This window comes from Dryobates pubescens, chromosome 14 (assembly GCF_014839835.1).
Source record: "Dryobates pubescens isolate bDryPub1 chromosome 14, bDryPub1.pri, whole genome shotgun sequence".
NCBI classification, from domain to species: Eukaryota; Metazoa; Chordata; class Aves; order Piciformes; family Picidae; genus Dryobates; species Dryobates pubescens.
Genome location: NC_071625.1, coordinates 12026461 through 12041351, shown reverse-complemented (window position 1 = coordinate 12041351; position 14891 = coordinate 12026461). Strand labels below are relative to the sequence as shown.

At 37.9% G+C, this 14891-nt stretch overlaps 1 protein-coding gene across 5 annotated transcripts in view; it reads left to right on the top strand.

Moving 5' to 3' along the window:
* The window catches only part of TRPS1 (transcriptional repressor GATA binding 1), a 202560-nt gene extending 191521 nt beyond the window's left edge, over positions 1 to 11039 (top strand). For all 5 annotated transcript variants that reach the window (XM_054167398.1, XM_054167400.1, XM_054167396.1 and 2 more), the window contains 2 exons: positions 4409 to 4531; positions 9856 to 11039. In XM_054167398.1, the coding sequence (XP_054023373.1) occupies positions 4409 to 4531; positions 9856 to 10917 (1185 nt within the window). In that variant the 3' untranslated portion in view covers positions 10918 to 11039. The remainder of the gene's footprint in view (positions 1 to 4408; positions 4532 to 9855) is intronic.
* The last annotated feature ends 3852 nt before the right edge of the window (positions 11040 to 14891 follow it).

Genomic DNA, 14891 nt, shown 5'->3' with positions numbered 1-14891 from the left:
AAAATAGAAGGGCTCCGTTTTGTCAAGACACCTGAATTACTTGCTATGGTTTTCCCTGGTGGTTTATTGCTTAGCAGAAAGCATGGCTAAGAATTTCCTTCTTTCAATGAAGTAGTGGTAACCAGTGAAAAATCATTTAAGGAGTTAAAAAAGAAATAGACATTTGGGCTTGGTGATGTGCATACCACGTTTCAGACTTGTTCAATTTGAAATGGTCAAGATAGGAAACCATAAAAAAATTGAGTAAATACTCTGCATATCAGGGGTTGTTATGAAATTACATGCTTTCAGCATGGTTCTTACTGAGGGAAAACTGTTAGTAGAGAGATCTGCAAGACATGTTCAGTGAATAATTGCAAACTTTCATAGCTTAGCTACATAAAAATAATAATCCACTTGTTTCTTTGCTACTACTAAAATACTAAAATGTGTGCTTTTTTTGTCCTCCCCAGAGGAAAGCCACTATGACTGTAGACTTGTCAGAAAGCTATCTGAAAAACTTGAATTCCCTTCTGTCCCCTGCCACCCCCGCTACCCCCACCCCCAGTTTTGGCCAATCTCCAAATTATAAACAGCTGAACTGATTTTAAAAAAAGAGTTTTCAGTACCAGGAAAAAAAAAAATACTTGACAAAAACATGCACCAAGTTTCAGGCCAATGTGACTTGAGACAACTGTGATACTAAACATTCAGACCTAAGAAATGGAATAGATGTAGAGACAGCCTCTTGGCTGCACTGGCCCCCTCAGAATTTGGGATGGCAGTGTAGTGTTTATGAGGCTCCAGGTGATTAAAGCTTTATGTGATAGATTCATATTTTAGTTATTTAGACCCTCTTGGCTTATTCCCATGAGGTACAGGAAAGTCTAGCTGTATAGATCACAGACTGAAACCTTTTTATCTCTGGGTCAAACCCTCCCATGTCTAATTATGTAAACTTACCTTTTCTGTGCTGGTCTTAGGAAATTAACTATGATTGATATGTGTTCACATTACAAGGAAAAAACCCTCATAACGTATTTCTAGAAAATGATGGCCAGGGTGGTATTTAGCAGAGCACTTGGGCACATGGTTGGGTTTTTTGGAGGCTGGGAATGACAGGTGTTGCACAGACTCTGCTGGATTGGAGCTCAGGTGCCTGTTCTGTTGTGAGACTACCTGGAAAACCTGCAATATTTGCCATGATTATTGACTAGTACAGACACTGGGATTGCAAAGCTGAACAGGCTCATGAAGAAAAAGAAACATCCCTAAAAGTAGAAGTATCATCACTAATTAACACTTAGCATTTAAAAAAATTAGGTAATTTCTGTCAGCCAATCACTTTTCTAAAACTTGGTAAGAAATTGTATTTAAGATCATCTTTGGAGGTCCCTTCTAACCCCTATCAGTCTGTGATTCTGTGACAAGAGGACTATGGGCACAGTAGACTTTTTGAAACAGCCTCCATGTCTTTGGAGAAGTAGGCCCATTCTTTGGTTAGTGGGATCTGGGAGTCCACAATATTTAGTCCAAGTCTGCCACAGTCCCATTTCACCATTCTGTATCCATTCTAAAGCTGTGTGTCTCCACTATAAAAAGATGCTCGGTAACAAAACCGCTCAGCAAAGTAACAGCACTGAAGTTTTCCCAGAGATGATACAATTCTTTGTTTATTGTTATGTGTAATCTGTGGTGGAACATAAGGGAATAATCAAATTATTGATTATCCTGTAAAGGCCTTTAAAAAATACAGAAATAGGAGAAGGTAAAGAAAGACAAAATGCAACAATTAGAACAGCATGTAAGATGAATTTACACACGTTGCATTAAGTTTAGAGGATTGGCTACTTTCAAATTTCAAATGGACAGTCTGTAGGTACTAAATAAGCACATGTATAGGTGCTGGGTATTATGTAGATTGTTGTCAGCTGTTATCATTGTGCTATTTCATTGCAACTAATGTCTAATTTGAATCGGATCTTTCTTTAAAAAAGAGAGAGAAATTGAATTATTTTTGTCAATATTGTAAAGATAAACCAGTTCCACAGCCTTCAGTGAAGATCCCAGTGTTATTACACCCTCTGTCGTCCTTCAAACGTGTAAATGCAGCATATAAACTAGACCACTCTCTATATATTTTAGAAGTCTTCCATGACTTCGTTTAGAGTATTTCCCAAACTCAAGGAACCCAAACAGAAATGAATGGGTAGAAAGACTGACTCAAATTAAAACTCCCCTTGGTTGATACACCACAGCAAGAAGCCATAAGCCGGCAGACAAAAGTAGGAATGGAAAGGACAGTTCTGCAGTTGTATCTGAATCCTGGCTATATACAGTCATTTCCACTTGGAAACTTCTTACTCTGAGTAGACCAAATTTGGGTTAGCTTAGTGAAGCTTTTATTGTACTCTTAAGGAAAATATTTTAGCAGCCAGGTAAAGTTGTGCAAGGATATGCAACCGCAAAAAGAATTGGGAGCTTTGGTGTACGTGTGAGCGCACCTTCCCAGAGTAAGCTATACCCCATACACAGCTAGTTAGATGTTTGGTGAAGGACATCAGCTACTATTTAGTTCTCCCCCTTAGTAAACAGAGAAAAACACAATCTGCTACTGCTTCTTATTTAAGAGACAAAGTAGGGGATGATGTAAGGAAGTGAGAGAGATTATTATCTTGACGACAATCTTGAATTTTATTGTATCACTTTAAAGTAGCACAACCTGCTCTGCTGATGAAATTGTGTTCTTGGTTTAAAAGGGCAATTGTTAGCCTGACTTTGTGCTCACTAAAAACATTTCCCCAATCTTGTTAAATTATTGCACTTAATTTCAGATTTTTATGACTCTGCAGCTTACCAGCCCTCCTTTCTTTACATTTCATTCATTTTCTGTGTATTGATGATTAATGGAGGATGTCGGACGTTAGAGTGAGCAGGCATCAGCAAATGCAAGATCATAATTAGTTTAGCTGACGAGGGCCTCTGATAGCACTTGCATCTGGATGGAAAAATTACCCTATAGGGAACTGGCTGCTCACCAGGTCTTTTTAGTGATACATTGTGAAACACCCGATGAATCAAATGCCCTTTCAATGCCAAGAAAGTGTTCCAGTCCTGAAGCCAAAATTATGTCTACAGAAAGCTTTCCATTTCAAATGTATCAGAGTACAATTATAACCATTGTATTTTTTTGGCATGAACACCAGTCTTCTACAGTATGGAGTAAAGTTAAATAAATTACTAAAATTTTGTGAAACCCTGCAATTTTTGCTTGTAGTGTTAATAATTTTTAATTTATAATAAAATTCATTTTCACCCAGGCTGTTTTTCCCTGTTCTCACCCATTCATGTCTTAGGTGGTGAAAGTTTCATATTGATTTTTTTTTTTTTCATTTGCAAAAAAAAGGCAACAGAGTTGAAATTCAGATTTTCTTTTCAGCAAAAGAGTTTGCATTTCCTCCTTATTAGTATTTCTGCCCACAAACACAGCCTGTCTTTTCCTGAAATGAGAAGTTCAATGGAATCGTTACTCCATAGAAAGAATTTAACAAGCAGTACTCATAAACGTGTCTACTTCTAAATATTCCTTGATCGTGATGGAAGCTGATGAATGCACAGCTCAGCTGGGTTAAAAATCATTTTGCAGTTAGGCAAGTTGGATAGGGCCTTTCTTTTCCTAACTAAAGGAAAATAAATAAATCTATCTATTGATGCAAGAGCTTTCTGAGGTTTTGGGTGAATTTTGAAAGAGATCTCATGAAGAATATTGTACTTCTATTTGTTTGGCAGGGGTTGCTCCTTGTTCATAGTAGGCTGTGGGAAATAGATGGTAGCTTATACTGATCTCAAAAGCAGGAGAGAGGAAAAAAATGGAACTGAATATCATGTATGCAATTAATGAAGTATAATCTCTGTTAAAGGAATTAGTGTGACACAGATACAAAATGTAATTAATTGAAATGGTGATGTTTCAGAATTCTTCCTACTGATCACACTTTAAAGTCAAGCAAACGAAAAAGAAATAATCTGTTGTGAAATGTGGTGAGCAAACCAGGAAAAGTTTACAGAATGTTCTCTGTCAGCTTCCAGAAGGGTTTTTCAGAATTTGCTGTTTAGAAACCATCATTAAATGCACAAAACCTGAAGTTCAAAAAGTTAAAGCTGTTATTCTGAAAAGGCTTTGGTGTTTCACACACCTCATCCATCACTCTAGGGTTAATTATAATGAAAATCAGTGGTGCCTATTAAGCACAATTGAACCTGACCTCATTATGGGCAGTGTGGTTTTATACTGTCATTGTTGCCAGTCTAGAGACAAAACTCCTGTGTTGATTTGTCCTAACTCCACAGCTCATGTGACTCACCTCTGACCTGCTTTTTTTTTTTCCTGCTTTTTAATTTTTTTTTTTCTTTTTCTTCCCTGTTTCAGAGACGTAGAGGCTCGGGTGTTTTTTGTGCCAATTGCCTGACCACAAAGACCTCTCTCTGGCGAAAGAATGCAAATGGTGGATATGTATGCAATGCGTGTGGCCTCTACCAGAAGCTTCACTCGGTAGGAAGAACTTACTGGTTTGTTCAGAAAAAAAAAAAAGGGGGGGGGGGGGGGGGGGGGGGGGGGTGTTATACAGCTAAGCTGGGCAGCTGTGGTCTTGTCTGGTTGTGTGATTAGTACCACTCCCTGGCCTGCAGTTAATTTCCTAACAGGGTTTTGCAGTATGGTCACTCTGGGATCAGATGTGATTCATTATGAAGCAGGCTGAGATGCTGTGGGTAGACGTGTTTGAGATCACCAGTGATGCATTTAATTATTTTGATACAAAATAAGGGGGAAATTATATCTTTTCTGGGAATTCCATTTAAAAGCATACAATATGTTGTGATGAAAGCTATCTAAGTTCAAGAGCCTTCATGTTCTTTATAATGAAACAACAAAAAAAGGTTCTTAAAGTTCAATGTCATAGCCACATCAAAAATATCCCTTGCTCTACTTTATATATTCTTTCACCTCTTTCACCCTCTTTATTCTTGACAGTAAATTTTCTGGAGATACAGGGTGGAGGGGTTTTTCACTCTTTTTTCTACAGTTTTTACAGTCTACTGGAGGATTCTGAAATAACTCCACAAGGAAGTTACTCATTTGATGACACTAATCACTTGATGAGGGGAGGATTCAACATCCTTGGGATCAGGCAAAGAATAAGTAATAGTCGTGGACTGTCTCTACTGCTTGTAATCTTATTGGCATTTGACTTGATCCTGAAAGATGTTGAATGCTCTGGTCCAGGCCCAGGAAAGCTATGCTTAAGTGTTTCCTTGGGTCGGTGCCAAAATGCTTAGAATCTTTCATGTTAGGATCCACTAGTTAAATATATCCCTTGGTATCTTTAATAGAAGCACGTGAAGGAGTCTGGTGACCAAGATTTTATTTTAATTAATTAGTTTTTTAACCTCCCATGAGGTTAAGATTTTATTTCAGTAATTCTTACAGTGTTCCCCTGGGGTTAAAGAGTGTTACTGTTTTTCAGAAATAGAAAATGAGGTGGCCTTTAGGAGTTTGCCAAGGCAACACAACAATTGAAGATTAGAGCCCAAGTCAGAAATCTTTGTTGTGGCTGTAAAGGCATAGCTTTTAAAAACTTGTTTTCAGGGGAAAGCAAAAAAAAAAGGCCACTTGCAAAACTATATTTCTAATACATTGAGACTTCTAAGTGCCTGTGCCTATTTCTCTTTATATCTGAGACATAAGCTTCTAAATCAGTTGTTTTAAATTCAGTGAATTTTACCCTGATGTGTACAGGCCACATAGCAAACATACTCACTCAAGACGCTGTCCAGTCAGCCCACTTAATAAAAGAGTTGGCAGTTTTTGAAAGCATCATGACTGCTTTCAGCACTCTGAAAGGCTAACTCTGTTTGTCATCTGAGGTCAGTAACTGTTTTTAAGCTCCAGAGCAACCCAGCCAGTCAGATAGCATCTAACCTGGACTAATGCATGATCTCTGGCTAGCATCTTAGCTGGGTCTTACTGGAAGTATCACCTTCCTGGAGATCTCTCAAACTTATAATAGCTGATTTAAAAAAAAAATGATCTGTGGTGAGCATCCACAAAGATGGCCAGTTATCTTTAGAACTTCCATTCACAGTCCCCATTTTCCCTTTTTCCAATGTACTTCTCTAAACTATAGTGTCGAGCCTTACCATGACCGTGGTAAGGTCCATCATAGCTTATGGTAATCAACATAGCTTATTGAATAGCTAAAAGCTACAAGGATCAGTTTTGAATTCAAACACACAGCTCAGATAATTCTTACAAAGCAGTAGGAACAAACTAATGTGCTTCCAACAACAATTAGCAATACAATGTCAAACTTTATGCATATGGAAAGCAAACAGCTGACACTGTCTTTTAGCTGCACTGTTCAAGCATGGCAATAAGCTGTCATTCAGTAGACATTTGACATTAATATCTTCCAACTGAACTCTGACCAACCAAACACAAAAATTCAATTAAGCCTCCACTCTGCTGTGGTACAATGGCAACTCCATTGTAAGTTGGGAGTCTGAAATAAGCAGATAAATCTATCTTTTGGGACACCTTATGAGACAGTCCCATGCAAAAGGATGGTCTTTAGACTGACCAGAAAGAGGAAAGTTTCCTCTATCTGTTTTGCCTGTCTCTCTCTTCACTAAAAACTACAGTAAGTGTTTGTCATATATGTCTCTGAATTAAGGAGTCTGTGATGATGTGGTTACTTGGTAATGTCTGTAACTATCCAATGCTATCCTGTTAAACTAAATTATGCTGCACAGCTGAGTATAATTCACTTGTAGTAAGTTTACATACTTCATAAGGTACCTTTTGATTGGATTATCACTATCTAGAACGTCATTAATTCAAGAATGTACATAATACACTTAATTGTAAGGTTCCCTTGCATTTAATAAGACAAGAAATCTGTCAGATACTACTAGGTAGTAGTGACTGACAAATGTCACATGGTAGTAAATTCTGCTGTAAGTCACAGTTTTTCCATTTCTGTGGTACCCTTGAATAATTTTTCAGTGTGTTTTCAAAAATGTTCAATCTGTCTAGGGGTTATTTACATTAAACTTGACAGATTTTCACATTCATCTCCTCTAATACAAACAATCCTGTTAATAAGTGTGTTACAATATTCCAACAGTAAATTAGTCAAATAGTTTAGTGGGGGGAAAAAAATGCAGTTCACTGCAAACATTTACACAATGTTCACATGTCCTGACAGAGAAAGGTGTATGCCTTGTCTCCCCAGAATCATGAATTTTGACTATGGTTGTTGTGGTGCAGTTCCTCATTTTTTAATAGTTCTAACTTGATCATGGAAACTACATTTTGTTCCGTAGCAATTCCTTTGCCACATCCTTGGACTACTTCAGTGAGGATTTACAGCATATTATTCTAGGATTTGACATACATGATCTTTTAGTGGAGAGATCACTCCAATTTCCCATAGTATCTAAGAAGTCTGATCACAGTAATTTAATGACCTAGTTGTTGAATTTAATGAGTTTTAAATTATTTTTTCTTTAAGTTACTCATATATTTGAGGTAGGAAGATTTCAAGTTGATAAAGTGAAGGCAAATAGAATCTTTGTGATCTCCATCAATATATTATGTACAACATATAATTAAGCTTCTGATAGAGAGCATTTTAAAGCTCTGGTAATGTTTTCACTATTTCCTAAATTTAATGCCCCACTGAAAGTCAAGAAGAGAGCTTATTTTTTTTCTGTCTCTTTTACTTGCAACTAAATGCAGAATTTCCATCTGAAAGTGTGAGCAGCTTTACTGAATAAGTCTGTTTTAATCAGCTGAAGACAATTCATTTGCATGCTGAAGACTTTTTAAGTTAGACCTACAACCTTTACCTCCTGATAGCATGTAACTTCGAAGAGCCAAAGCTGCCAAATGTATTAGAGGATCTTTAGTCACAGGTATGAAGGTGGGTTCTTTAACTACTTCCACAATAAGACTTCATACCTGTGGCATGAAGAGTAAGACTAGAAGTATCTCCAAACTATTGAAAGGTTATGCAGAAACCACATGAAGAAGGTCTGTATTCTGTAAATGAAAGTTTAATAAGATCATCATCGACAGTAAGATCTCACACAGCATTGTCAGTATGACAGTGTTACAATTGCCATGAAAAGGTGAGGAGATTACACCAAGCTTGTAATAAACAGTCTGTGCTTATGCATATTAATTGGCTATTGATTCTGCAAACTATTTACTTAGAATTTACATAGCAAACTCAGCTTTGATCTGTTTGAGGAGGCTGGTTTGGGTGCTGGGGGTTTTTTTTGCTGAGTTTCAATTTTGCTTATTCAAAATCTAAATCAAAGTTTGTATTTCTTCTGATCAAAGTTTTAATAGGAAATAAAATCTTGACAAGTAGCTGCACTGCCCAAAATGTAGTTACCTAATAAGAATAAGCTGACTTCAGGAAAATAAGTAGGTGTAAGAGGAGAGGAAAATGGCAAGTCAAGAGAGAAACTAGAGCTCTACAAATAATAGAGCAAGCACTTTTCCAGTTCTGGAAGTTATTTTTATATGAATTCAAAGTTATGAATATACATAAATTATGTTACATTCAAGGTACAAATTGTTTTGGATGGTGACTATATGCGAAAATTGAATCTGCACTTTCAAACAATATAGTAAAGAAATTTCCCACTAAACTTCCCACTAAAGAAATTTTCCCACTAAAGTGGAATACTGATTATGTCTGCATTTAGATGAGACAAATGGCAAGTGCCAGGACGCCACACTGAATGGCTTGTAGGTAGTTTTTGTTGCTCTAACATTTGCCCATTAGAGCAATACACACTGGTGTTACAGCACCATCTTTCATCCACATACCACTGCCTTTTTGTTGAGGCACCTTTCAAAGAGGCCTGCCTGATGTCTTTCCATGTACTGTCTTTCTTGCTTCTTGCAGAAATATTTTCAGTTCTCTAAATAGGCCATCTCCCCTGACCTAGTGTCAGAAGTAGCAGATGGAAACAGAAGCCCTCACTTGTTTCTTGCCTCTCACTTTTCCGTGATGCTTTTTTCTTTACAGATTCTTTTTTTCTGTCCTTCAGAGAATACCTTCTCTCCCCCATGACTTAGGAGCACAGCATCAGTAACATTTAGAAAGAAATACATTAGGAATGAAGGAAGGGGAGTTGGTAACAAAGTCCTGGTGGAACTTTTGATACATAGGCTAAGTTTTCCTAGGCTTTCTTCTCCATCATTCTTAGTCCCTTTCCAGCCACCATCATTCCACTCACCACCACAGTGGACCTGCAGCCTTTTTGCTAGGTGACAGCAATGTTGGTCAACAAACTCTGTATTCCCTTGCATTTTCTGTGTCAAGGAGGGGTGGGTATCAAGGTAAGTGTTACTCAGTTCTTGTCATAGTGAGGTCTGTGCAAACCCTTTCCCAGTGGTCACTCTGGTGATGGTCCATAGAATAATGCTAGTGAATAGGGGGAGGTACATACCTCCCACCTCATCACCAGCTGTCAGCATTCAGCACATGTACTCCACAACTTCCCATCAGTAAGGGGTAATAAAAGCTTTGACAGCCTGGATGCTTCATGCCTTTTTATATAAACAGGTACAGCACATCTAAGGCACTTGAGTAAGTTGGATAAAACAACCCAATCCATAATTACTTCCCCCATGAGGGGCTAGGAACCAGCATTTGGATTGGAATTTGGTTGTTCCCATAAAACTTTTGCCATATAGCTTTCCCTGAAAGAAAAGATAAATTTGTATCAGCGTGGTCTCCATGACTTGTTTAATGTGTCTTTCTTTTTTCCTTTTGTTCATTATGTGTGTGTTCTATGCAGACTCCCAGGCCTTTAAACATCATTAAGCAGAACAATGGTGAGCAGATCATTAGGAGACGAACAAGAAAGCGCCTTAACCCGGAGGCACTTCAGGCTGAGCAGCTAAACAAACAGCAGCGGGGTAGCAGTGAGGAACAAGTCAATGGAAGCCCATTAGAGAGGAGGTCAGATGATCATTTACCTGAAGGTCATCAGAGAGAAATTCCACTTCCCAGCCTCAGTAAATATGAGGCCCCAGGTTCATTGACTAAAAGCCATTCTGCTCAGCAGCCAATATTGGTCAGCCAAACTCTGGATATTCACAAAAGGATGCAACCTTTGCACATTCAGATAAAAAGTCCTCAGGAAAGTACTGGAGACCCAGGAAACAGTTCATCGATATCAGAAGGGAAAGGAAGCTCAGAGAGAGGCAGCCCAATAGAAAAATACATGAGACCTGCGAAACACCCAAACTATTCACCACCTGGAAGCCCTATCGAAAAATACCAGTACCCACTTTTTGGACTTCCGTTTGTACACAATGACTTTCAGAGTGAAGCTGACTGGCTGAGATTCTGGAGTAAATATAAGCTGTCTGTTCCTGGGAATCCACACTACTTGAGTCATGTGCCTGGCCTACCAAATCCTTGCCAAAACTATGTGCCTTATCCCACCTTTAATCTGCCTCCTCATTTTTCAGCTGTTGGATCAGACAATGACATTCCTCTAGATTTGGCGATAAAGCATTCCAGACCTGGGCCAACTGCAAATGGTGCCTCCAAGGAAAAGAGTAAGGCACCACCAAATGTAAAAAATGAAGGTCCCTTGAATGTAGTAAAAACAGAGAAAGTTGATAGAAGTACTCAAGATGAACTTTCTACCAAGTGCGTGCACTGTGGCATTGTCTTTCTGGATGAAGTGATGTATGCTTTGCATATGAGTTGCCATGGTGAGAGTGGACCTTTCCAGTGCAGCATATGTCAGCATCTTTGCACGGACAAGTATGACTTCACAACTCACATCCAGAGGGGCCTACACAGGAACAATGCACAAGCTGAAAAGAATGGAAAACCTAAAGAGTAAACCTTAGCACTTAGCACAATTAAACAGAAATAGGTTTCCTTGATGGGAATTCAATAGCTTGTAATGTCTTGTGAAGACCTATAAAGCACTTCATATAGAGAGCATGCCTTATCCAATATTAAATCCTTTGTTCTTTTTTGGTTTTTTTTTACCTTTATTTTTTTCCCTTTTTTTTTAATTTTTTTTTTCTTTTCTTTTTTTTTTTTTTCCTTTTATATGAGTGGGTTACCAAGAAAAAAAGAACAGTTGGATGGTGGCCAGAAGGGGGAGAAGATAATTACGTGGGACACGGCCCACCAAAGCTAGCCAGAATGCAGTGAATCATGGCAAATAAACTTGAGAAAATTTTACCAGACAATTAATACCTTTGCAGTTGTGTGAAAGGCATAACTGGCAAGAGTGCAAAGATGTGTATATGTATATACTGCTGCAGGGGTACAGTGAACATATGCACATTGTATATAAGAACTAGACTTTGTGAAATATAGAGATGTTAAAAGGTCATTTTCTTTTCTTTAATTTGGGCTAATTTCTGCCCTGCAACATGCCTTAGGATTACTTTGTCCTCAAAGCTTTGGCAGAAATTTCATCTAGATGTTTCTCCGACTCAGCTGATTTTTAGCTACCATTTTATCACTACATTCTTTCTGGCACACTTTAGTCTAGCCAAACCATTTTATGCAAGTGAATTATCTAATACAGGAGCCACACTCCGGGTTTAATTTGCTTAGAACAAGGTAACCTGCTGTATTTTATTTGAATATATTTTTAATATATTACATTTCTAAACCTTGAAGTCTAAGGTTACTTCTCCACAGGCTTAACATTGCTATACATACCAGCCAATCCCTTCAGTAGACTTATACCAGCTTTTGCTAAGTAGCATTAAATGTCTTCATAGTAATTTTTAATACTTAAAGCTTTGTAAAACTATCCATGAAGGGAAAGCTCCTCAGCATAACTGCTCAGGGAAATAGGGCTAAATAACTAAATATTAAATAATTGGTTAAAGGTGCTGTTAGACGAGCCTCCATGCTTGCTACAAGGGTGTACAAGAACTGACTTTAATCATTTTCATTATAGTGTCCCAACCAGTAGTTTATTATTTTGCCACAGGGATGTAGAAGATATTACAAGCTACTGGATGCACTGTCAGATTAACTTATTTCATTAAAGAAGTTGGGAGAACAAATAGAAAAAAACCTTATTTTTCTAGTAAATATTAATGTATTACATTTCAAATAATGGTGCCTGACATATTGAATAATTATTTTCTACAGTGTACGTATGCAACAAAGATATTCCATCATGCATTAGAGTCAGTTCTGGCTCTGCCTCGCTGTTTACATTTGCAAATGTAGCAAACAAGGTAATGAAGCAACTATTTCTATTGCAGTAGGTATCTTTTTTTTTTCTGTGTGTGTGCATTAAAGTTGTAAACGATAACATGAAATGAATGAAATTTGTTGATATTAATGGTATGGAAAAACAAGAAGGAAATGAAAATATTTTTATGCCTACTTAGGAGAAAAAGGGTAGCACTATTCATTCCAAGTACTTTTGTATTCTTAAGCTCTTAACTCACATTGTTATGCTTAAAATGATAAACATATATCCTCTTTTTATTGCTTTGTCTGTGTTTCAGAAGAAACATTTCAGAAATTATTTTGATGAGTGCTGGCTGATGCAGCACTGATGTTTTATCGCATTCTGTAGTAGCATTGCACTCCATTTTTACCATATTACGCAGTTGCTTTTTTGTTTCGTTTGGGTTTGTTTCTTTCTCGCAGTGCAGGGTCTTAGTTCCTTACGGTTGGATGGCAGGTGTAGCTCAATTGGTTCGTGAGTGTTGCAGCGACTGAAGTTTAAAATGTCTTTCTGATATTATGTTGTCTTTTATTTCTCCATTCATGCATTTTATTTTTTAAAATGTTCTTTGAAAAAAGGAAAAAAAAAGACTCTGGACTAAGTCCTCACTTGAGATGATGTGTAAAGAGTCCTATTCTGATCTCACTTACACGCCGCCTTTCTCAGATTTTCATGTAATTGAAACTAAAGCATCGTAAAAAAGAAGTTCTTGTATTTAACTTACCTGACTCTCACCACTCTCCCTTCTAAAATTTGGTGCACTTATAATAAGATATTTAGCCAGATAGACAGGGAAGTGGAAGATAAAAGGAGAGGTGATAGGAAATGTCTTTTAGGGGTTGGCAAAAGGAAAACCAGGGAGGAACTGGCCTAAGCGTTCAGCACTTTTATAGTCTTTTGGAAAAATAAATGTGCCTAAAGCAGCCGACAATGAACATCACCATGCATGAGAAGCACTTACAAAGCTGATCACAAAAGGTCTTGCTGACCTTGCAGTATTTTAGGTGTTGCATCTTCACATGGATAAAACGTTACTGCACAGTTTCTCTGATTTGTTAGGCACAGACAGGCTATTGTTCAGCATTAGGCTTGCATTCCTTCCTGCTCCACCCATTGCTTCTATAATGGTGAGCAGCATATGGAAAGTCCCACTCAATCTGGTCACGGTTGAGTTCTATAACCCTTCAATAGTGTTCTAGGTTAGCAAAGGATATTGGGCCACATTTTTCTTCTTCTATTTTTTAGATGAATCTCCAGCTTGATACCAGTTCCAGACAAAGTCTGGTTATGTTTTTACTATTGTTCTCCAATAATAAGTTCTGACTTGGTTTTTGTGGATTCATTTTCATTGGGTTTTTTTTTTTTTTGGTTGTTGTTGTTGTTGTTCCTTTTTTTGTTTGGTTGGTTTTTTGTTGGTTTTGTTTTGGTTTTTTTTCCTGTGGGGACTGAAATAGATTGCCCTCGTTTTGTTATGTCAGGGTCCAGTGTGTGTCCTTTTCAGCTTTTCCAAGAAACATGTTAGACTCACTCAGCAGTGATTTTTATCAGCTTCAGAAACAGCTGCCTGCCGGTTATCAGTAGTTAACTGGTTTGACTTAATTCATCTAAGACCTACCAGTTCCTGTGGCTTCTTCATTGGCAGAAGCTTCATCTTGCTGGCAAAATATTTTAGGGGATGTGCACATTGCAAGATTTGAGCACCACCCTGTACTTCACAACACCTCTTGCTAAACTCAGAAGCAGAGGCCAATAACAGGAAATACACGTCAGGGTTTGGGGATGAGGAGAAATGAAATCTTATGAGTGCAAAGAACAAGACAGATTTTGGAATGTTGCTATTGCACACCTAGGTGGTGCAAATAAAATTTGGAAAACAAAGTCCATTGTTCTTGCCATGACATATTGAGATGTTCTAAGATTTCTGCTTGGAAATGGGATTTTGCCATAGCCTGTTCTCTTTCACTGGGGTGGGGGGAAGCAGCGTTTTGTTTTCTTAAGAAAAGAGAGGTGACTCCATCCCTCTTCCGGATCCCCTCGCTGTGGATATTAATCATAAGAAAAGTAAATCACTGAAAAACAATCATCTTATTTAATAGCTCTCAGATGGAAACCAACATTAGCATACACAAGTCATTACTGCACCCACTGCATTTTGATCAACTTACAGCACGAAAAATTGAAGTTTCAAAGAATCCTTCTTTGTTCTCAGTTTGTCAGTGTCTTGAAGGTGTGGTACTTCTCTTACTGAGGAATGATAGTTTGAGATCTTAAAATGTATCTCAAATTGGACTACAAAATCAGTACGTGGTTTAAAACCAGAGGGTTTGTGGTGCCTCTTATTAATCAGATTGCAGAACAGAACAATGTTTCCCTTAACACTCTGCATAGCAGAAGCTGTCGTGCAGCACCTTCTGCAAACTGGACTAGCTCTAAGCTTCGTGGCTGCTGCCCTCTAGGCTAAAGCAGCAGGAGATGAAGATTTTCCAGAGCACGGTTTGCATTCAGGTGCTAAACTCAGAGTGCTTTTCAAAAACACTGTGTTGGTGAATCTCCCCTCTTAATTTTTCATGGACCATCCAGAAAGGGGGAAGGAAACTGAATACTGG